This window comes from Bos taurus, chromosome 10 (genome assembly GCF_002263795.3).
Source record: "Bos taurus isolate L1 Dominette 01449 registration number 42190680 breed Hereford chromosome 10, ARS-UCD2.0, whole genome shotgun sequence".
Taxonomy (NCBI): Eukaryota; Metazoa; Chordata; class Mammalia; order Artiodactyla; family Bovidae; genus Bos; species Bos taurus.
The window spans coordinates 67,269,538-67,293,125 of record NC_037337.1 but is presented as its reverse complement, the minus strand read 5'-3'; the positions used below and the strand labels follow the sequence as shown (position 1 = coordinate 67,293,125).

Sequence of the window (23,588 nt, the reverse complement as noted above, 5' to 3'; positions counted from 1 at the left end):
TATCTCCCAAGGATGCTGGCGCAAACAGGGACACCCAGTTCTGGCCGTGGTCCCCACAGGGAGGTTTAACTGGAACCTCTCGGCTGTCTTAAGTTCCAATAGTTCTGGTGGGATCGTTTCACTCACCAAAACTCCGATTTTGTTTCTCCTGGATTGGTCTTAAAAACATAAAACCTCAAAAAGCTGTGGAACACACTATTTAAAAACATGCACTCTGAGTCAAACGTAAACACAAAGCTGTCTTTTTATAAAGTCTGAGCTTTATAACTGTGCCAAAATGTTTCTCTGTCGGTTTTAAAAATTGAAGTAGAAACCACTGAAGAGTGAAAAATATTCCATGGAGGAAATTCTCAGACATCAAACGGCCAGGTTTATATCACAAAGAAGTCACTGTCTATGCCCAAGGGCCCCTTGGGCAAGGCTGGTGGGCTGACACCCGGCAGGACATGGAAAGATCTCGCGCTCCAGCGGAGCCCCTCGGTCATGATGATGTTGTGCTGACATTTGTCAAACTTTCCAACTTCCCAGGCACCCACATTTCTTCCTTCATGTACCTGTGATCCTAATGGGTAGACAGATCCCTCCACCCACCACACACAGAGAAGCCACCCTCCATTCTCTATCCATCTGGGCCAGAAGCCAGGAGTGGGAAACATGAAGACCACGCTCAGAGTTACCATAGAAACGGTGTTCTTTCAGGTGACCCATTTCCAGTTTCAGCGGGTTCTAACCTGCCACCACTGGTTCATCCAGAGGAGGATACCTTCTGGCTCCTCCTCTTCCAACATGTCGCCTTTCTCAACAATTGTTTTAGGCTCTTAGAAATGCCCAGTGAACAAAAGCACTTGCCATTCTCGGTCAACATCCGGGCATCCCGCAAACCTATGGTCACTCCTCCGCCATGCCGCAGGCAGAGTCAGCACGGGGGAGATGGGTGTTGACCTCAGCAATTCTACCATCTCATCTTGAGGGCAATCTCCCAGATTGATTTTGCAGGCTGGCCCCAGAACTTAGGGAGAGGAACCGGACTACTTTTTAGCAAATTGACAGAATAATTTTGTTCTTTGAATCTAGTGTGAGATGGAGCGAGGGGGGTTGTAATTTTTTTTTTTTTTCTCAAATTTTGAAAAAGAATTGGACTCTGGGTTGGAAACAGCCACCTCTGACAACTAAAATTCACAGGTGGTTTGAGAAACACTGAGCGAGGCCATCCTAGAGTGGTAAAGCGAGGATCCAGAGGCAGAGATACCCAGGTGAAGGATTGTTTTCAAATTTTGTGAGCTGTGTGAGTGGAAGATAGAAAATGTGAGTGGAAGGGTGTCTGTGGGATGGGTGCCCAGCTTCCACGTGGCAGCGTGGCAGCTGGGAAGGGGGCCTGGACAGCTGGCGGGGTGGGGAGAGGCGGGTCACGCTGACCGCTCAGCTTCCCAGAGAAGGGTTAGGTTCTGGTTATAGATGCGCTTCTCCATACCTCCAGGCCCTCCCCTCAGCCTCTGGGGACAAGAGGTTCTTGGGCTGATCAGGAGTCAGGGCCACAGATAGATGCAGTGTCTGTTCAAGGGACCAGACCAAGGTACTTTGACAGAAGCCTGGATCCTTCTTGCACTCCCCTTACTGAGCTCTCATTAGCATGGGGAGTGTGAGCGGACTGTACCTATCTGTGCTCCTTCTGGATTCCTGGCTTAAACACACTGCAGCCCCTTCCAAGCCAGCCCCCTAAATAGGAACACCTATTTAATAAATACCCCTTTAATAAATGCAATTAAATGTCTTCTTGGGAGGGGCTGTTAGGGGAGCCCTGAAAACTTTACTATTTAAGTAACCGTTTCTCCAGGATTCCCTTACAAAGACCACGAACAAAGAGCTACAGCTTTACCGATAAAAACTGCTAACCCACCCGTTTCGCATACTGTGCTGAGCCCTTTATGGTTCCTCCAATCTCACAACTCTCATATCTCCCTTCATTCCACGTATTTCACAAGCGAGGCTCAGCTTTTCTCTTGTATGCTATCCTTTCCCCTTCAGAGTACCCTGAGTCACACCCTGAGATACAGCTCATTTGGGTTATGGGAATTTAACTTTGGGAGGAATTTCATTGAACATCTCAGCTACAAGGCATTTCTCACATTTCCAGGGATCATTTTGGATTTTTCCACTCTCTTGAGCAGCTTGAGCCTGGTGAAAAGGGAGTCACCAGGTGGTCATTGTCATAATGTGAAGCTGTGGTTGCTTAGGTTTTGGTGGTAATAACGTCTGTAATCCTATGTTTTCCTTTGTCTTTACCTTTTTCTTTGGGACTAGGTTTCTAACTACATAAACCTTGAGTATCGTGGTTCCAAACCCAAGGCTCAGAGAGGTTAAGTAGCTTGCTCAAGATCACACAGCCAGAGAATATATATAAATACATGTGGGTTATATATTAGTAAGGGAGGAAGTCTTCTGTTTGACATTATTAACATTCCTGTTTTCTTCCTATTCCTCCCAGAGGAATACACATTCACTTTTTTAAAAAAATTTACTTATTTAGCTGTGCAAGGTCTTAGTTGCAGCATGTGGGATCTAGTTCCCTGAGCAGGGATCAAAACTGGGCCCCATGCATTGGAAGCTCAGTCTTAACCACTGGACCACCAGGGAAGTTCCCATACACGTTCACTTTTAAGTAAAGATAGAGGACCCTGATGCTGGCAAAGACTGAAGGAGAAGGAGAAGCAGATGACAGAGGATGAGATGGTTGGATGGCATCACCAACTCAATGGACATGAGTTTGAGCAAGCTCCAGGAGTTGGTGATGGACAGGGAAGCCTAGGGTGCTGCAATCCATGGGGTTGCAGAGTTGGACACGACTGACTGACTGAATTGAACTGAGAGGAATTATAAAAAAATAAAACTCACTTTGCTGGAGCCAGAATTCAAACCCAGGTTTGTCTCTCCAACCATATGCTTAACTGACTCATTATTTAGAACTTATATTAATATACATCATACTGGAAGGATTAAAATGAGATTCAAGCCACGTGTAGTTAAAAACCTCAGGTCTCCAAGGAAGCTATTGTTTATGCTGTGGTTAAGGGGTAAAATGTGATTTCAAAGGCATTGAGGGTGGAGAGCAAGCTATAAAGAATACCACCTGCAAGGTTTGAGTTTTTATTTAGAAACACACCCCTAAGACAGGTGATACATTTTTTGGTTACTCTGGGCACAGATTAAGCTGCATAAATGTTTAACACCTCTTTCCCTACCTTTTTGTTAAAAAACAAAACAAAACGTAGCTCATAGTTGGAAGATACAGCTTTCACAGAATGGTCAGGTGGGAATAGTTTACAGGATTTCAGGCTTATTCTTCCTGGCTGGCTTATTCAGTTCTTATTTTATAATCAATTGTATTGACAAAAAGGAAAAAAAGACACACACCAGTGTTACAAAACCTTGTATTAATCATTTCCCTTCACTTTCAATATAACGTTGATATGAAATATAGCCATGATTCTTAGTTACATGGGAGGAAATGAGTAATAAATACATTGTAGCAAGTTTAAACCACAAGGGTGTTTCACTGGTAACAACATTTGAAAACTGTACACTTGCAAAGAACAGCATCTTCAAACATTAGTATATCTGTATATCAGTAAAGCTTTTACATGTAACAAACATGCTATTTCCATATATGACAAATTTAAAAAATATGCATTGCTTGGCAACATGAACTAGGCAAAAATAGTTCTTTGTTCACTAACTTTATACAGGAAAACAGGACGAAAGGCATGCATGTACAATAGGGATGCCTGCACGGGGCATGCAACAAAAGAAAGCTTTTTAAAAGTCAGCTTACATTAGGCATAAATACATGAGGGTTATATATTAATAAGGGAGGAAGTCTTCTGTTTGACATTATTAACATTCCTGTTTTCTTCCTATTCCTCCCAGAGGAATACACATTCACCTTTAAGTAAAGATAAAGGAATTACAAAAAAAAAAAAAAAAACAATAATAAAACTCACTTTGCAAACATCTCTGATGACTTGTAAAACAAACAAAAAAAAAATCAACATTAGTGTTATCACAGCCCTATGTGCAAATTTCCCCTCCACAGGGCCTTCTTGTATCAGGCACACCCGAATGCCTTGGTTAGGCTGCGTTCCTGCACCAGGGTTGGGGCCGCCTGCCAAGACATTTCCAGAGGACCAATGTGATGGGGGCTGCCTCTCCCCTCTCACTGCCCTTCTGGTTGTGCACCTACATCTTCAACCCGGCTCAGCCCCCAGCCCAGGCTCTTGGGAAGATCCCAGTTCCGAGGGGGAGTGAACATCTACACTGGCAGTAGCTGAGAGAGGGGCAGAAGAACAGAAGACCCAGAGAAGCTCCCATTCCGCAAAAGGCAGCCGACGACACCTCAAAAGAAAACCTTGTTTCCCTCAGTGTCTCTTCAAAGGAATGGGAGAGGGGGCCCAGCTGTAGCTCTACTCCTGAGTACCAGAAACGGACTGTTAGTACACAGGATTGGAGAGCTTGGTGCAGACAGCCGCCCTCTGCAGGCAGACCCAGCAGCATCTATTTTGCTTGCTGGCCCTTGGTTTAACAAAGTGAAACTCAAAAAGCATGTGGAAAACAAAACAAAACATATCAGCAGCAATGTTTCATTTCTTGTACACAACTCATGTGTGTCTTCCTACTGTTTCTGGTAAGAAACCACTATGAATAAAAAGCACCAATAAAACATCATACATGATAACAATATCGCAGAATACCACTGTCCCTGGGACAGTGTAGAGATGTCAGCTACACACTGCTTAAATCAGAACGAGGGGAGAAAAAAACCCATGTAGTGAAATAGATTCTACTCTGAGATTTTTAATGTTTACTATTTACTTAATATAAAACAGTTGCATTTGGGGGTCAATGGGTAAATACAAAAAAAGGCACTGCCGCTTTATTACTAAATATCTGACTTCACAGCCTTATGCATGCAACCATTTGATTTTTTTTTTTTTATAAATAAAGTTCTTTTGCTTTAGGGTTTTTAGATTGAGCTGTATACCTGCAGTCAACACAGGACTCAAAACAAGGTGGGGACAGGCTCCTAAAATTTATCAGAACGCTCAACTTAAAAAAATTAAAACACTAAGAGCAAAACACAACTAAGTAGATAAATCTATACACAGTCAATGAAAAATAAGCTTTTCTTTTAAAAAAAGAATTATGTTGTTATTAATAACAGACTTTATCATGGTTACCAGCCATAGCAAGTTAATAAGTAACATATCCAAAATAATATCTCTAATAATCAGATAACCATTGTTTCTATATTCAGTGAAGGAATAAATAGAAATTCAGATTTGCAAATGCTTTAAGGTCTTCTTCCTTTTAAAGGATTCATGCTAATGTGATTGTGTTCACAATCTGTTTTCTGAACAACCCAAGTCTTTATGGATACATGTGTTTTGCAGCAGATTTGAATGCTTTCTCACTTCTCCATGAGATGTGTTAATACCCCTGCTTCTTCTTCTATTAACGTTCTCAGCATCCAAAATCACCTTCGCAAACCGTCTGGTCTTGCCTTTGGCCTTCAACATCTTTGACCTGTTCTTCCCGGCTCACACATGATCGTCCATCCCAACACATTCCCCAAGTAACCCTAAGCTTGCTTAGAAAAGGGATGTGGAGGATGAATGTTAATGGCACTTGGTTAAAAAAAAAAAAAAAAATCAACTACACAATGCCGCCTCTTTCTGCACATGAATTTGTATCTTTAGAACATAGTCGTCACCCAAGGAGATCTCTTTTTTTCCTAATGCAATGCAGGATGTTGTGGATTCAAGCCTTCTTTGCTCACTAAAGGCTCTCTGTGGCTAAGATGTTCCCACATTTTAGATCTTAAAAGGATTTCACAAGCCTCACAACATCCAAGGTTGGGTTGGGTGTACATTTTTAATCTGGAAGGTAGAAGAAAGCTGTTTGGATTTCATTAAGGCCTTGTAAATGTGTATTTACTTTATTAACTTATTTTTTAAAAAAAATAACTCTAAGCAAATGCAGTGATTTTCATGGTCTGATCTCTTAAATTTCAACTCTGACTCTGCTAAAACAAACAAACAAACAAAAAAACGGTACCAGACTCACCCATTCAGTAAACAGGCCTCCTACCATCTCCCTGATCTTGCCTCTGGCCGAGCTGGCACACCATCATTTACACAACCCAATTTTCCAGCGCAGAGCACAGCTCCTCATGGATTTTCTCTAATACCCCCCATTGCATCAAATTCCGAAACATAAGTCTTTCTTGCCCTTAAGAAATAGAGCTATTACTTTGTGGTTGCATAGTTTGTTAATCTCTCACCATGCAAACAGTAGTTCTGTCTCCCTTCCGTGTAGGTAGATAAATCAGCCCACAACACAGCAACTCCCTGATGTCTGTAATAGAACCTTCATGTCCATCATGAAGTCGACCTTTCCCACATCGCCTTCCCCGGCTCACCTGCAACGTCTCCCCGAGGCTCTCTCTGCCACTTGCTGACTGACCATTTATACACTGTTGCTGGACCTTACGCCTCTCCTCCTTTTCCTCAGCGGTGGGTGCTCGAATCTAGGGGGGCTAGGCTCGGCTTCCTGCGAGCAATCCCCCGTAAGTGGTATTTTGAGCTTATCATCTGGATATTAAGGCCTCCTGCCAGGAAAAAATATCCATCCTTGCCTTTTCTCCTCCAGTGGAACTTGTACCCACCTGTGTGTGTGTGTGTGTGTGTGTGTGTGTGTGGCCAGGAGCTATAGGATGAAACCCTCTGGTAGGGTGGGGAGAAAGAGGTGTCTCTGGGTGAGAAGCAAATTCATCACAGAAAGGGCAGCAAGATTTTCTTTTCGACTCTCCAGGTGACTGCGCGCAATCCCGTAACAGATCACATGGTGGCGCCCTCCCCCGGCGTTCGGCTCCCTCCAACCACATCCTCAACTCCACCTACACGCTCCTCCCACCCACAGGTGGGAGACACCACTCAGGCCTACGTGACCGCATCCTTCTTCCCGAGAAGCAGAGCTTGGCAGCCATTTAAAAAGACAACCCTGCTGCTATTATAAAAATAGAGGAAAAAAATGAATCCCTATCAACAAATCCTTTACAAAAACCATACTATGAAGAAAAGTTCTATCCCAACTCTTTACACATTATGTACCCTTTAAAATTGTTATGTAAACAATACACAATCAAAGTTTATCTGAAATTTTGTTGGAGCGGATTTCTTCCTTACTGCCCCAGTTGCCATGTGGACTTCTTGCGGCTGGATTTCAAGCAGGGGCCTCAGGGAATCCAATCAGAGGAGACATAAAAGAGCGAGCCGCCGTCACTCGCGTTTTGGTCGCGGGCATCCATGCCTTCCTCCTGGGGTCTGGCTTCGAAGGTAGGCTTCTGAGAAGGCTCCCAAGACAGGGGCGTCTTCCTCCCTCCCGCATCTCTCATCTCCTTCCGAGCAGTGCCCTCCCCCTGAAACCCCCATTTCCATCCAGGAAGCCACTTGCATTCCCTCCACCTCCTCCCAGTCCTATGTTTCCCTTAGAGACCCCTCCCCATGCCCCACACCACGCCATCCCATGACAGAAACAAATGACAAAATAACCAATCCCAGGTCTACTGATATGTTTACAAGGACGACCTACGCTCTCACAAAATCAAAATGGGAGAGGGACCAGGGGGAAAAAAAAGGCTGCAAAGGATCTTGGAGGATTCTGTGCAACCCTGAAGATGGCTAACACTGGACCCGCAGCAGTCGATTTCACGGCCAGCGCGGTCACTCTCATCTTCAGCTTCTAGATTGTGGAGGTCCGGTCAACCCCGTCTGGGAGAGAAAGGAGGACACAATGGCCACAGGTGAGCAAAGCAATTCCGTTCATGCCCAACTCCAGCATCATGCATGTTGGACCTCCCAGTCTCTGAGGACAGATAAAGGTTAAATTCATCCACCTGTCCATTCGCTCATTCTTCACACACTCACCCACTCAAAATAGCTATTTTTGCCAGGAGCAATACAGAGCCTGGGAACCAAGCTGGAAAGACCTAATCTTCACCCTTTAGTCCAAGTATATATATCCTGGATGGGACACAGACATGTAAATTGACAGAGACATATGAGGGATAGGGGCTCTGATGGAGTATGTACCAGACACAGCAGGAACACGGAGGAAGGAGTGTTTAAGTGGCCCTTGGAGGTCAAGAGTGGCTTCACAGAGAAAGATCTGGCCTGAGGTGGAGGTAATTCTGACCCATCACAACTGAGCAGACCAGGGGGATCTGTCTGACCCAAACTGATCCAGATCGATCCAGGTTCTCTGTCTCAATAATCTAATCTAAGGTAGAGACACTGGTGAGATTTTTTTTGCACCCGGAACTGAAAGATCCAATGGATATATGAGAGTGCTGAGGCCACCTGGTATATGTCATGTCTGGTTATAGAGAATCAGCGGAACGGATAAAGTGGGGAGCATGCCTGGCAGAGAGGAGAGGCCACGAGTGAGCAAGGCCACAGAGGGAGCCAATGGCTACCCGACTCCTTTTCATATGGGACTATGGGAGGGTCCTCAGAATCAGACCGGAACAATCTCATGTATTGTGAACAGGAGCTTGGACATAGGCAGCTGGGGATTTATAAATGGTAGAGTAGTAACCAGATTTGACTTCAGAATGGCTTCTCTGGCATGGCTGGTGGCGGGAGGATCAGTTAAGAGGTCCCTACAATGGTCCACGCTAGAGTTTCTCCAGTGAGCAGAAAGAGGCATGGATTAGTCATAGCAGGTAGAAATGATTAAGTTCAATTGACCACTAACTGAAAGCTAGGATGGGATGCAGTATGCCTCCCTAGTTTTGCTGATGTCCACATGTCAGTAGATGTGTCCTGGTCTAAACCTCTGCATCATAAGCCCCGTCTAGCAGAGGTGCATCTATATGCAACAGGCAGAGCTCAGGTAGAGAGGGTGCGGCTGAGTGTTCAGGGAAAACTGCAGGACCTAAGTGATATGGAGGAGCCCTGAGCTCACTGCAGGGTCTTCTGACTTCCTCATGGGTGGTGCCAGAATTGCATCTTGCTATCAGGGACTTGGGAGGAGAAATGTTTCTTTAATTCATATTTTTAATGAGATGACTGTAGGTCCACACAAGAAACAGCACCCTGTTTCTGGGTTTGCCCCTAAGGTAACATTTTTCAAAATTATATTACCACCAAGATACTGATGTTGATGTAATCTACCCATCTCACAGATTTCCTCAGTTTTACTTGTACTTTGTGTGTGTGTGTGTGTATTAAGTTCTATATGATTTTTTGAGAGATTTTAAACAAGGGAAGCAGATGGCCCTGTGAGCATCTGTACTTTAAGATGATCGAGCCTAGAGGTCCCCAGGTGTGCACTAATCACCTCTTCCCACCTTCTGTGCATATCAGTTCTTAGCCTCTTGAGTGCTGGCTCTGCAGTGGTAACTAGTAGTGGGAGAACAGTGAGTGTGTGTATGTGTGCACACACGTGTGTGGGTGAGGTAAGGGTGTAGAGGCCACTCCCTCATCTGTAGAAGTGCAGTGCACAATCTTGCTGGGCCTCACTCATCCACTCATTAATGCCAGCCTTTCATGGTTGTCAAAGTAAAGATCTGGAAACAAGGAAATCCCAACTAATCCAGCCTCAAGTTGCATTTTGATGGAGTTCTGTCCCTGTACCTCACCCTCCAAGGGTGATGGTTGGTATTCAACTGCAGGGAAACAACCAATCGGTTAAGTGCAGACTCAGCATTCACAGTGGTGCAAGTCACGCACTGCACAACTCAAAGGGGCACCATTCACATGCAGTCATCATCGGTTTTATAATCATTATGGTGAACTTCAAACAAAAGATGGAACAGTGTCTTGAGGAAGTGGAGCCTTTTCCCGATTTGTACAATGTCTCCATATCCCCCACTGTAAGTGGGGTTTTAAGTCCTAAGAAGAAGTGAGGAGAGAAGGTGAGAAGGAATGACAAGGTGATCAGGTGATGCATGAACCGCAGAACATCAGAAGGTGGACCAGGCGTTCCTCCTAATGGTTTGATTCACTAAGGACTGCATTCTGCTGGACGGAGCCTCGTTTTTGAGGCCGTGGACATTCCTGCCCATATGACCCCTCTGCGGGAGGAGGACAATGGCCAGGTCTGGCACTGAGTCCTCCTGAATACCTGGGGCTACCAGTCGGAAGAAAGCCATATAGAGCCAGGTGAAAGCCTTAAAGACTCACAAATCAAGATGGCAAAGGCAACCCCCTCCCATCCCAGGCTTCCTCACAGCTTCTATCGGAGGAGCATGGCAGGGAAAAGAAGGGATGGGTAGAGAAGGCCAGAGAAAAGTAGCTTAGACCCACACTGAGAGAGCAGCAGTTATTGGAGGAGACAGGGAGCAGAGATGTCGTCATGAAAGGATGGGCCCAACAGTCTTAGAATAGCCATCCTGGGATGTGGTGTCCCAGAAACTTGGATACCTCTCTGCTCTTTCCATGAGATGCACGCAGAGGAGCATATTTTACTACTCTGCTTTCCTCTCCCTAGTCATCTGTCCTCCTGTAAGATGACTTCATTCACTGGCAGAAATTCTGTCCCCAGCAAGGTCATCTCCCCTGGCGCCTGGCAGGGGTCGGCCGGCAGGAAGGTGCTGTCAGAGGAGGAAGGCACACTGCCGCTGCACCTAACCAGGCCATCCTGAAGCTAATTTGCACCCACTGCTCAGGAAACTGCTTATAAGGCTCCCCCCCAGAAAGGATTATTGAGAAAAAAACACAGCAATAAAAAGGCTTAGGAGATTAAACATTAGCAAAAACAAAACAAAACAAAAACCAGTTCACAGAGGTTCCCTGTAAAAATAAAAGAACAGGCTAAAAAATTAAGTCTTTTCAATGAAAACCTCCTTTTAAGAAGGAGTATTTGGCATTCTTGCTACTAATGATGACGATGTTAGTACTTAGCAGATTGATGAGAGCTTCTGAGGTGCCAATTATTTGAGCTCTATCAAGCCCTGGGGGAGTGGCCAGTTCTTGCTGACTCCCACAGGCAACGTAGGACTGAGCAGAGTCCCCCCTACGCCGGCCCCAGTCAGGTGTCAGGTGAGAGGGCACCTGGGTGCCTGCGATGGGGCCGAGTTTGGCCTGAAGTCTCAGGTCTGGAGGCCTTCCCTTTAGGACAAAATTGAGATATAATTTTCTTACCACACATTTCACCCTTTGCAAGCATACAGTTCAGTGGTTTTGAGGAGAGCTGTGCGACCATCACCACCATCTAATTCCAGAATATTTTTGTCACCCCCCTAAAGAAATCTGGGACCTGTCAGCAGCCATTCTCCATTCCCACCTCCCTCCAAACCCTGGCAGCCACTGATCTACTTTCGGTCTCTGTAGGTTTGCCTACTCTGAACACTTTGCATAAAGTGAATCATACGCTGTGTGGCCTTTGTATCTGGCTTTTTCACCGATTAGCATAACGCTGTGCCGGTTCAGCCATGGAACAGCACTTCATGCGTCAAGGCTGAATGACACTCCTGTGTGTGGCTACGGTGAATCTTGTCCATCCATGTTCATCTGCGGATGGACCTCTGGGTTGTGTCCCATCACGCCTCAGGGGCTGTCAGAATGTTGACCAGTCTCCCTGGTTACCTGGAGAACAGGAGCTGGTGGCACCTCCCCCAGAGGTACCAGGAGTGAACCAGTGAGGCGGCAGAGCTTCTAGGATCTGAACTGAATGGCCAAGGGAGAGTGTGGTGCTTGCCAGTGGGGTTCCCTGGAACCCCCGGAGGGAGGGGTCACAGAAGGAGCCGTGTACCCCACCATCCATCTGGTCAGAAGCCCTGGGAGGCCTTCAGCTAGCTCCCTTCTGGTTCTGAGCAGAGGCTCTCTCCGGGCTTCGGAGAGTCTTGCACAGGTGAGATCAGGAGGGTGCAGTCCTAGTCTGTACTCTGCTCCACACAGAGCATTTATCTGCCTCATATTTGGTCTCAGGATAAGACTGCGTTTGCAGAGACTAAAAGTCTAAACACCCCTGGTCAGGAGGACAAAGCTCTCTGGAGCAGTGGCCGACGACAGCCTTTCTCTGCACCGCTGCCGGCTGGCACACGGCATGGCTCTTCGTGTGCCCATCTCGGGGGTGGGTGAGCAGTCCAGCCTGGAGAGGGCTGTCGGGAAGGGTCACAGGAGGCCTCTCTGGATTGCCGTGACTCACAGCCTCCCCGGAGGTTGGCAGGAAGGGGCGGACATCTCTCCTCTGCCTGCCAAACAGCCCCGGGGCTGGCAGCGAGTCCAGCCAGAGAAAGGCACCCGTTTAGTACCAGGAGGGCACTGAAGGCCTCCAGGGCTGCTGTAATGACGCAGGGCTGCAGGCCAAACTCATGGTGGGATGGCCCAGCCGCCTCTGGGAGCTCCTCTGGGGCTGCAGCCCCGCACAGCATGGACGCATCCAACTAGACTGTCCCTGTCAGACCGAGAAGGACGCCTCCGGGCCCTGGGCGTCGTGGAAGCCATTTGGAACAGGGAGGTATAAAAACAGGCAGGGATTTTGGTTTCAGAAATTCTATTTTTAGAGCACGTTGGGATATGCTTGGACCAGACTGGGGGATCTAGTGCCGAGAAGGAAAGAATCCAATGCTGTGGGGGGATGTTTCCACTAAAAGCCACGTCTTGTGTTCCTGACTCCTCCAGTGCCCGCATTTGGCTGGGACAACCACGGGGCTGGGACTCCAGTGTGCCCTGGGGGGTGGGGCCTCTGGGGAAAGAGGAACAGCGTGCTCTCCAGGGCCCTGAGTCACCCCCAGAGGAGGAGCAGGAGCAGGGTGCTGGGGCTCGCTGCGCGTGGCGTCGTGTGCTGTGGATGGTGTGGCTTGACAAGGGTCCAACAGCCCCCCATGGCCTCTCTCCCCCTGTCCCCTGCCTCCCCCGCCCTGTATCCTCATGCCCAGTGGTTCTCCCAGGTGTGCCATGCCATGCCAGGAGGACGCGCTCACCTCCCAGGGCGTGCTCGGTCATACTGAGGCACAAGGACTCCAGCCTGTTGTTGATGTCAGGTTCAGTCACCGGAAGCTGGAATTCTGCAGGGGACAAAGGGTTACATTGGTGACAGGGGCTCTGACAACAAGGAGAAAGTATGCACAGTGCCGCTGGCTCCACCTTCAGGGTGAGGGTTTGGTGAGACTCCCTGCAAGGACTTGGGGGGACTTCCAGGGCTGCCTCCCTGCATGGACTTGGGGGGACTGCCAAGATTGCCATGGAGAGTGTGCTGCACTTGGGTTCAACTGACCTCTCAGTCTGTTAGACACCCTGAGCCCACTGCAGCTGGATGAAAACCGGTGGCTAAATATAGCTGTCACAGTCACAGTCTGCCAGCCTCTGCTCAGACCCCTCCAGCAGCTTCTCACTGGGGTAAAAGCCAAGCCCTTCCTACAGCCTGCAAGGCCCTGCAGACCTGGCCCTTGTCACCTCCCTGCCTTCATACAGCATCCCCTTCCTTCACTCCCTCCTCCCAGACCCTCTTCTACCCCAGGGCCTTTGCACTGCTATTTCCTTTGCCCAGAATGCTGGTCCCCTGAAGATCCCATAGCTCACTCTCTGCCTGTTGTCACGTCTCTGGCTCTACTGTCTCCTTGGAAAGGACTTTCTGTTCATTGCAGTGAACAGAATTTTTCCACCCCATCCTTTTGCTCCATTTTTTCTTCGTCACCGTCACCGACACCTGACATATTATGTGTGTATTTGTGGCCTCCTCCCAGCTGAGTGTTTGCTTCACTGGAGCGGGACCTGGCTCAGCTCCCTGTGCCCAGAACTGGGCCTGGTGCATTTCTGCTTCATTATGAAGCACAGGAAAGGAAAACCATAGCTTGGTGGGAACCTCTTCTGAGTCCAACACTCTGCTGGGTGTCCAGTTCTCAAGTGGGCCTCCCAGAGGCTAAGTGACATATCAAGGCTAGCCGCCTGACACTGGCTGGGACAGGAACCCACAGGGGTCTGACTCCAGAGCCAGTGTTCTCCCGCACACCACACGTCTGCCAGTGCTTGTCAATGCTCTTGGTCTCCAAGCACTTTGAAGCAAGTGTTTCCGCTGCCCAGGACAATATTGTGCATCTTAACCACAGAGCCAGCTCTATCGTCTGGACCCTCTTCACCCCTCCAGGCTCTGGACTCTCCTGCTCCGAGGGAGGGGCAGCCCGGGTACCTCCTCTGTCCTGCTGGGGCTCATCACCAGCACTGCCCCCATCGTCCCCACCTTGCGGAGGTCTTGAACATCCTTGACTAGTTTGGAAGCACCTTGCAGACACTTCCACCATTGTCATTATGATGCTCACAGATTTCTCTGACTCTACCACGATACCCAGCCATGGCCTTCTGCACACCTTATACATGTCTACTGAGTGATGAAAAAGATGGAGCAAGAAATAGAAGGAAACTGACAGCTATTGTGAAACTCAGACAAAATTGTGAAATTCCATGGGGAAGGGCAGAAAAACCCCCGCCGTGGGATGTGTTCTGAGTGCCTGGGAAGTGTCAGCATGCTGCTGCCTTCCCGTGTGACCCTGAGAAGTTGTTCCCTTCCTTTGGGCCTAGGCTCTTCTGCCTGTAAAGTGGGGAAAGAATCCTGAGGCCCCGACTGCAGGCCTCTTCCTGGCTTCTAAGAATCTCCACTAGGGGGCGCTTGGGGCCAGAGCGGGAGAAGGAATGAAAAATGAGGTTGGTGGTTTGGTGGGAGAGGAAGTTGAAACCAATGGCTAAACCAAAGTATTTGTTTTCCTGGATGAGCTATACATTTAGGTCTCCTCTGCGATCTATGTTCCCCATTACCAGCTAATTCAGAGGCAGATGTTGTTTCTGTTATTTAAAATTCTCAACGAGAAGGTTGGCAAAATGGATCACTGGAGAGCAGATAGAGTTCTTTCTGACATGAGTTCCAGCATCCATGGGTTTGAAAGACAGCTCTGCCAATTCATGAGCAAACAGAGGATGGCTGGGCTTCCAGGGAAGCTGGGAGCCATGGAGAACGGGTCTCCCTGGCCCCACCCACCCCTGCTCTCAGAGTAGGGTTGGGGCAATTAGACAATCCAGGGAAAAGTATTTTAGTATTTTCATCCATTCATGTGAAAATCATATGCATGCAAAAATTAGCAGCCTTCAGGGTGTGAAATCTATAAAATAGAAACACAATTATATATATAGCCAGTTAGCAAATAGATTAAAAAAAAAACCCTTAGCAATTATAGCCATCCATATGCTCATTGTAAAATTAAGTTTACTCTCTAGCACTCCCCTTTAAACAAACACTGTGGAGAGATTTGGATAAATAAAGATGCTCGACATTTGGAGAGAAGTGTTTCAGCTGCAGGATTTCTTGCCAACACGCAGCAAAATGCCATTTTCCAAGCCTTGGATTGCGTGTTCCAAAAACAAGGGGCTGAGAAATGTGGGGCTCTCTGCTCCAGAATCTCCAAACCTTCGTGGCTGCTCTTTTAGGTTGAAAGTTGGCATGCTTGCATTTAATCCTCCAGATCTTCCTTCGGGGACATGGGCAGAGTCATGACCCCCACCAATCTTGAAGTGGCTCTGAAAAATTCTAAGTCTTGGGAGAAGCCTGTATGTTCGCACAACAGAGTTTCCTAAGTGTGACTTTTTAATTGTGTACTTGATAAAAACAGATCCGAGGCACCTCCCCGCATATATGAGACAGAGGGAGACCAGCCGGATGAAAAGCAGCTTCTATCTCAGGCTGGAAGCCCTCAGCCATGATTGGCTTAGTGGGCAGCACTCTCAAAGCCCTGGCTAAGTATCTGGGCAACTCCTGCCCACAGATCCACATGAACTACAGGCCAAATCTTGTCCTGGTTCCTGCTCACCCTAGGGGCTCATCATGTTTATCCCGGCCCCCACAGCAGCAAGGGATCAGACAGATGTAGTTTTGAGTCTTCAGGAGGACAAACAGACTCGGAGCCCTCTGTGTTACTGCCCTAGCAGGCCTGCTTCCTTAGCTCAGATGGCATCTCTGAGAATGAGAGATTCTTCCCCTCTCCACCAGACCATTCCAGGATGTGTATTTGTGTACACATTAGGGTGTGTATTTGAGGACCCCCAGTTCTAGGATGCCCAGAGTCGAGGCTGAAGGGGGACTTTTAACTTTGCCTTTTTAGAAGTCCTACAAAAACATGGACTGCTGCTCAGGCCCAGGGTCAAGAGGACTCTGGAAGCAGCGCCCAACCTGAGCAAGGTGCTGCTGCAGGTCCCCCAGGGACCTCCACATGGCTCCTCTTTGACAGAAGCAGCCGTGGCAGCTGAGGTTCACAACTGTGGCACCCGACATGCCCTTCTGCTGCGCTCTCTGAGTCCCTGAGGCTGAGGTAAAGAGGCCAGTGTCTTCAGGACTTTTAGAAACAGGTCGGGGCACTCTTGGAGAAACCTTGAGAATCTCACTTTGCCAACTACAGCTGGAGCCACTCTGCCGAGTAACCAGGAGGGCTGCGAGTCTAGTAAAGTGAGGAGCGGCACTGCTCGAAGTCGAGAAGTCAAGAAAGTCAGTCTGTTGAGGAGGGACAGAGAATACAGAAGTGGGAGCTGGCTGACTGTGATGAAAGGAGTAAGGAAGATGAAGGCAAGGTGGGAACAAAGAAGAAAAGGGGAGAGAGGTGCTGAAAGGAAAAGAGAACCCCACGCCTGCTCGGGTGGTGGAGAAACACGGGTACCAGCTGCATCCCGAGTCTGCTGTGGAGAATGCAGCGCTTCTCTGGGGCTTCACTCAGAGACCTGTGGAACTCAGCACAGGGGAAATCCTCCAGGACCCATGCTTTCATGAAAACTGACGAGGAGAACATGGTGCCAGATGTTATTGCCTCATCTCACCCTGATTGGTCTTTCTGAATGTGGCTGTCAGACGCGGGGGGCACGGACCCCGCTGGGGTCTTGGTGGTGACAGCGATGCACCTGACAGCCTCCCCGCCCATCATCTGCCCACCCTGAGCCGGGCTCACTGGAAGGGGAGGAGCCAGCGTGGATCAGGTGCTTCAGGCAGGTCCCCGTTTGGGCCTCTGTCTCTGCGGGGCAGCGCCTTCTGTCCTCTGTGGAGCGAGTATAGCGATGAATCTCTGTCTTTCCCGGGTCTCACTAAAGGCAGTTCTCTGGAAGGAACCTGGAGCTCATTCACACTAACAAGGAAAGGGATGATGACAGCTCTGTGCACTGTGCTCCCGGGTATTCTAATGGCAGGATTTCAGTCGTGAGCTGCTGCACAAGGAGGCTTGTGATGGAGAGCAGGTAACCTCACGTCGTGCAATGCCACCATGTAAGGCAGTGCCTCACATCTGGGCAGTCTAGTGCCAAAGGTCGTCTGCACGTGGCTTTGAGCAGGAGAAGGACGAGGCGCTCGGTGAGGCCGCTCAGTCTACCCTTCTGGTGCTTCTCCTCAGCTTCTGGACCCCCTGCCCCATCCTGTCAGGCTCTCCAGGCGGTGAAGAGCCTCCATGGTCTCCTAGTGTCACACCCAAGTTCCTCGGAGATACTGTCTGATCCCAAGAGTGGTAGAGCCCTGGTCAGCAAGATCTGCTCCCAAGATATGATGTCATTTCTGTGAGCAGTTTCCAAACTATTTTTCCAGTTGGGAAAACACCCTGCCTCTGGGAGGAACATGACCCCTCTTGGCCAGGCACCATGTTGGTTGTGAGCTCGTCACCCTTCTAGTGATAGTATCAGCCCTCACTCTGAGGGGGACCAGCTTCATCTTTCTTACTCATCCCAGAGGCCAGCAAGGGGCCATGATTATTGATGGCTCTCCTGGCCTGTCCTGGGAAACATTTCAAATCTGTCCACAGCAGAGTGAAGTGAAGAATCACCTCTACCCTGGCCTCCAAGGGGTCCACAGATTCCGTAGATCCAGGAAAGAAGGAAGCGTCCTGAAGATTCAAGCAAGGTGACTCATGAGTTGTCATACAATATTGAGGCTGGTTCCAGACCCCAGCCTTTTTTTATTCTTTGGAGACATTCCATCATCTTGATGGGATTAAGTTCACAGAATCAAAACTTCCTTGGAATGCACTGTAGTCTTTAAGATTTGCCCAGATGGTTCAAAATGAGTGCTGTGAAGACATCCAATGGCCAGGATGCAATTAGTACGTTGGAAGGCAGCACAGTTTTCTCAGTAATTTTGGGCTGGTCACACATCTCTGGTCCATCATGCATTCACTAGTAGTACTGCTTGTGTACAGACGGAAGCTTTCTGCCTTCCTGATATGATGCCTGTGGTCTAGTCCCAGCCCCTGACCGCCAGGTCCTAGATGCAAAGGCTGAGGAGGAACATTCTGTGCCCACGGAGGAGGGAAATTTCTGCAGCCTCCTTTCCTTTCACGGCAGTGCCCTGCCTCACCCTTCGCTGTCATGTCTCAGGAAGAGCCACCTCACATGGGCCAAGGGTGCTGGGCAGGACTTAGGAGTGGCTCCTGCTGCTGCTGCTGTTGCTGTGCTCAGTTGAATCCACGAACTGTAGCTCACCAGGCTCCTCTGTCCATGGGATTTTCCAGGCAAGAATACTGGAGCGGGGTTGCCATTTCCTGCTTCAAGGGATCTTCCTGACCCAGGGATTGAAGCCGTGTCTCCTGCGTCTCTTGCACTGGCAGGCAGGTTCTTTATTGCTGCACCACTTTTATTTACAATCAGGAAATATGCAGCAGCCCTGTCCTCATGCCATGGTTACTAGAAATGCTGTGGTTCATCAGGGCCTTGCTGGAAATGGGTTTGTCATGCTTTGGGGAGAGGCTGATAAAAACAACAACAATAACCCAAGGGTTCCAGAGCTCTGAGTCCAGCAGCATGTAAACACCATTACTGAGAGACGTGCAGGGAACTACCAGGAAAACTGAAATCAATTATTAAGTGCTGCCTCTGGGAGGTGGGACTGTGGGCTGGGAAGGGAGGTCAGGGGGATAGTCACTTTCTCTTACAAGCCGTTCGGTAGTGTTTGCTTCTTTAACTAAGGGAACAAGAGGCTTCATGGGAAGAGGGTGGAAACGATCTTAGGGTCATAGCTGACCTGAGCATAAGCCAACTGTTCAGCACTGCTGTGTAACAGAGAGGGGAAGCAAAGTGCAAATGAAAGATTCGTATCAACAGACCCAAATGGTTCTTCTCCCAGAGACGGCCCATCTCTTCCCAGTGGGCTTGGTCTGCCCAATTAAGATGAGGGACAAACAGGATGATGGAGGACTTGGAAGAGAGCCACAAAGAGGGAAAAAAAGGTAGGAAAGAATGTAAAAGGCTACAAATGTGTCAGGATTAGAGGAGAGTCGTTGGTTATGCCAGGGTAGCTGGGCTGCAGTCCTGGGGGTGAGGTCAGGGTGAGCTATTCATTCAAGGTGAAAGATCTTGTGCCCAAGATGTCTTCAGATTTTGTGACCTGGGTGGGCATGGAAGCTTCTTGGAGGTGAACTTCAGGAAGCACAGGGTGAAGAGATGGAAAGAGGAGAGTGGAGTTGCAAGTAGAGGGACCTAAGAGAGCCAAACTGCAAGGATACCAAGTCCCACAACGAGTTCCGCAGTGGCTTGGTGGTGGGCTCAGGCTGAATGAAGTAGCAGTGTGTATCCCAAGGGAGCTGGAAAGGCTGCAGCTGATGGTGGGACCAGAGTCTCCAGAGTCTCACTTTGTCTCCAAAGTCTCTTTTACTGGGAGTAAATTATACATAATTCTACATGAAAGCAGAGGCTGGGACTAAATGACCTGGGATCAGGCCTTCACAGCCCCCAAATTCTATCAAGTATTTTCTTCCTGGGAAGAAAAATATCAAGTATCAAAAGGAAGAAAAGGAGCTTTAAAACAAAGGTGTGCAAATAGGTAGAGTTCTAGAAGTCAAGAAGCAACTTTAAATCAGCATCTGGAGCATGCCGACGTCCTTCTCTTTCCTGACATTATCTTGAGCCTTGGTGGCTTCCTGCCACTGGCACCTCCCCACCCCTTGGTGGCCTCACCTCCTTCCCTCCAGCCTGCCCACTCTTCATTCCTCTATGCTCATCCCGGCCTGTCCCCCTGCTCAAAAGCTCTTATCAATTCCCCACTGAGAGCAGCTGGGATCCAAGCTTCTTGGCCTTGGGTTCAGGGTCCCACCATCAGCTGCAGCCTTTCCAGCTCCCTTGGGATACACACTGCTACTTCATTCAGCCTGAGCCCGCCACCAAGCCACTGTGGAACTCGTTGTAGGACTTGGTAACCTTGCAGTTTGGCTCTCTTAGCTCCTTCTACTTGCAACTCCACCCTCCTCTCTCCATCTCTTCACCCTCTGCTCCCTGAAGTTCACCTCCAAGAAGCTTCCATGCCCAGGTCACAGTGACATTTCCCCTCAAACTCCTGTAAGACATTGTACAGAGTGCATCTACCAGAAAGGGCGAGGATCTTCTTCCAGGCACAAATCATGCAATAATCGCTTGTGGGGCTTTGTATTACTCATGAAGTGTAAGAAGTCAACTATCTGCACAGGGAAAGGTGCAGGCACCTGAATGTAATTCTGGCAACTCCGTTTGAGGAGGCAGGGTCAAAGATGAAATTGACAAGAGGCGCACCAGGCTGCTCTTTAACCAAGTAAAGGGAAGATGGATGGACCAGCAATCATGTGTGCAAAGCACTCCCAAACCAGGGGTGGGTCTCTCAGCATCAACACCATGGAGTTTTCTCTTTCTCTGTCTATCTACTCATCCCCCTATGTACATACACACCAACCACATACACACACACACACACACACACACACTGTACATGGAACCCCTCCCAACTTCCCCTGGAAGCCCTCCAGTGATGTCTCTCGGTTAATCAATCTAGAAATATGACTAGGATCCAAAATACCCCCGTGTCAGATCACAACCAACTCTGGGGCTCCATGTGCTGGCTCCCAGCCAATAGGCTGCTATTCATGCTGGCAAGGCATGGTTTAAAAAAGGAAAGGCTTCTATAAGCTCAAAAGAATGCAAGGTGGCAGTCGAGGCTAAGCACTTTCCGCTTGAGTTCACTGGGGCATCTATTTTGGTGACCTGGCCTCCCCGACAGGACAACGAGGGATGGAGGGCTGGGCCCTACCTGGCTGCTGGAACATCAGCATATTCTGTGGTGAAGTGTGCACAGGCAGTGAGCGGGTCCTTTGGACAGAGCTGTGGGTGCGGCTTGGCATGCTATTGCTGCCCCCGGGGTTGGCGAACCAGAGGTTCTAGGGAAAAACACAGAAGCAGAACCCATTAGTCCAGACACCTGGGGGTAGGGATGACAGCAGGCCATCAGCCAGAATCCAGGAGGCAGATACCCTGGGAGAACTCTCTGCTAACTTCTGGGAAAGGGCTCCTAGGCCAGCGCGATCTGTCTGCTTATTTAGAGAGAGGGGCTTTAGATTCCATTCATTTTATTCAACACTACCCCTCAGCCCCAGGCTCTTCTCTAAGCCTCAGCTTAATCTGGACACCAATCTCCCTCGCTGGCTCTAAAACTCTCTTTATCCCTTCTGTTGTCTCTGCTTTTCCTATCACTTTTCTCGGAAATGGGGGGAGTTCTATAAATGTCTGCAACGAAGAGCACAAACTATTTCAGGGCTCTCATTTGATTTTCTCTTTGAGGTTCTTACAATTTACTACAAAGGGAGAAGGAGGAAAAAAGAACCTCTCAGCTGGCAATGAGCTGGCACAACTCAGCTTGTGTGTTTGTTATTACGCGGGTGTCCTAGCGGTGGTTTCCTCCTGGATCCATCTGGTGGCTTCCCACAATGGTCAAGACTGGGGTTTTCTCCTACCCTGGGCTGCTTCCCCGGGGGAGTGAATCCTGCCTGTCTTGCCAGGAACGGTTTCCTGTTTTTTAAAACCAAGCTGTCATCCTTTAGTTTCTCATGACAAACCCAGAACCTCAGACTCACTTGGCGTCCCTCTAATCCCAGCCCCCACCCACAGAGCCCCACAACGCAGGGGCTACATGTGGGAGGCAGAGGGTGCGAGTGCGGGGGAGGGACTCCTGAGACGACGAGCCAGGGGACTGATGCTGGCTCTAAATCACACAGCGAGAACCTCTGGGCAGTGTGGCCTTGACTGACTGACAGCCTCTCTCAGTCTCCTTCCTTCCCTGTAGGGTTTTCTACCACAGCTGGGACCATGTCAAAGGAGTTATCTGCCTCAGATATAAATGCTAAGAAAGCTCCTTAGATGCTCAGGCTCCTCTGCAAGCCAAATCTGGAAGGCATTGGGATCTGCTAGGGCAGGTTGAGGATCAAGGCAAAGAAGAAATAGGTCTCGCATTTCTTCCTAATGGCCCCTATGTGCAGAGCCCCCAGGTTTACAGTGGTCCTGGAACAAATCCCCATGATGCCAGGTGCCGCCATGGCCTTGCTTTATCTCCCAGAGAAACTGCAAACAAACCTCTGAAGCACAGGGGCAACTGTCTTCAACCTAGTCCCTTTGGGCTTCTCCCTTCGCCTTCGGGTAATTTGGGAGGATGTCCTGAGCCTCAGGCCCTGAGCTTGGCTGGCCCACCCTCCTCCCGGGGGCGGGGCAGACCTGTCTTCCTTGCTTCATGATGGTGGGGTTGGCTGCGGTATTGCGCTGGGTAGAGCTGACGAATCCGCTGGTGCCCAAGAGGCCAAGGCGGGCGGAAGGGACATTCCGGGAGGGGATCTGGTACTGGCGTGGATTCCGCCTGCCCATGCCGCCACCCACTGAGCTGGTTGTCGGGAGGGAGTTGGATTGCCCAAAGCCACGGCTGTGAGAGTCAATAGAGAAAAACAGAGGTCATCAGTAACCCCCGGCCCTTCCCAGCCCCCGGGATGCCTCCTTGGGGTCTGCTCACACTTTGACCATTATGAGGCCTACGGGGAGGATCAAGGCTTTATGATTAAAATCATAGCTAAGAACTGAGAGCTAATATCAAGTGCCCTGGGACTTTCACATTGATTCTTCAATCCTCACGACAACCCTATGAAGTAGGCACTCCTTTTACAGTTGGAGAAGTAAAATACAGAGCTTAATAATGTCTCAAAGGTCACACAGCCATTAGGGGGCAGTGCTGGAATATGAGCCCAGAAAGTTAACCAGTGTGGGCTTCAGCCTTCTTTCTACTGTGTCACAGGCTCTGAGAACTCATGTGCCCATCCAGAAGCCACATGGCAAGAAAGTGGCTGCACCAGGACCCAGGCCTCTTCCAGCACACCACGGTTGGTTTGTCTGCTGTCGGTCTGAGCAGCAGACTCGGGAGGAGTGGCCTCTGGGCCCCACTAGGACATAAGCTCCCTGGGACAAGAGATGGCATCTGTCCTCATCAATCCCGCAGGTCCCAGGCCTGGATGGCACAGCTCCTGGCAGTAAAGGCAGGGCGAACAAGAGAATGGCTCAGTCTCTGCCCTCATGATCTCCAAATGGCAGAGCAGACCCCAAGTCTGGGGCTCTGACTCCCAGATTCACAGGAGGGATATGAGAACGAAGAGGATGATGGTTGCCAGCTCCCTGGACCTAGGACACTGACTGCTCCCTGCTCCTCGGGCCCTCCCTGTAGAAAGACCCGGAGGTTCCATGCTTCTCTAGGGTCCACGCAGGGAGGACGCTGGGGGCCCGTGGCCTCACGCTCAGACACCG

At 49.2% G+C, this 23,588-nt stretch overlaps 1 protein-coding gene across 8 annotated transcripts in view; it reads right to left on the bottom strand.

Annotated features, from left to right (window-relative positions):
* Positions 1-3,130: 3,130 nt before the first annotated feature.
* Positions 3,131-23,588, bottom strand: part of SAMD4A (sterile alpha motif domain containing 4A) — a 226,932-nt gene continuing 206,474 nt past the window's right edge. For 5 of the 8 annotated variants that reach the window (XM_024997782.2, XM_024997784.2, XM_059890600.1 and 2 more), the window contains 4 exons: positions 22,518-22,719; positions 21,064-21,190; positions 12,983-13,066; positions 12,536-12,744 (listed from right to left, as the gene is read on the bottom strand). In XM_024997782.2, coding sequence (XP_024853550.1) covers positions 12,599-12,744; positions 12,983-13,066; positions 21,064-21,190; positions 22,518-22,719 — 559 coding nt within the window. In that variant the 3' untranslated portion in view covers positions 12,536-12,598. Of the gene's footprint in view, positions 7,824-12,535; positions 12,745-12,982; positions 13,067-21,063; positions 21,191-22,517; positions 22,720-23,588 lie in introns of those variants that run through there. The other 3 variants (XM_024997783.2, XM_015473194.3, NM_001206853.1) reach the window with 2 other exon arrangements.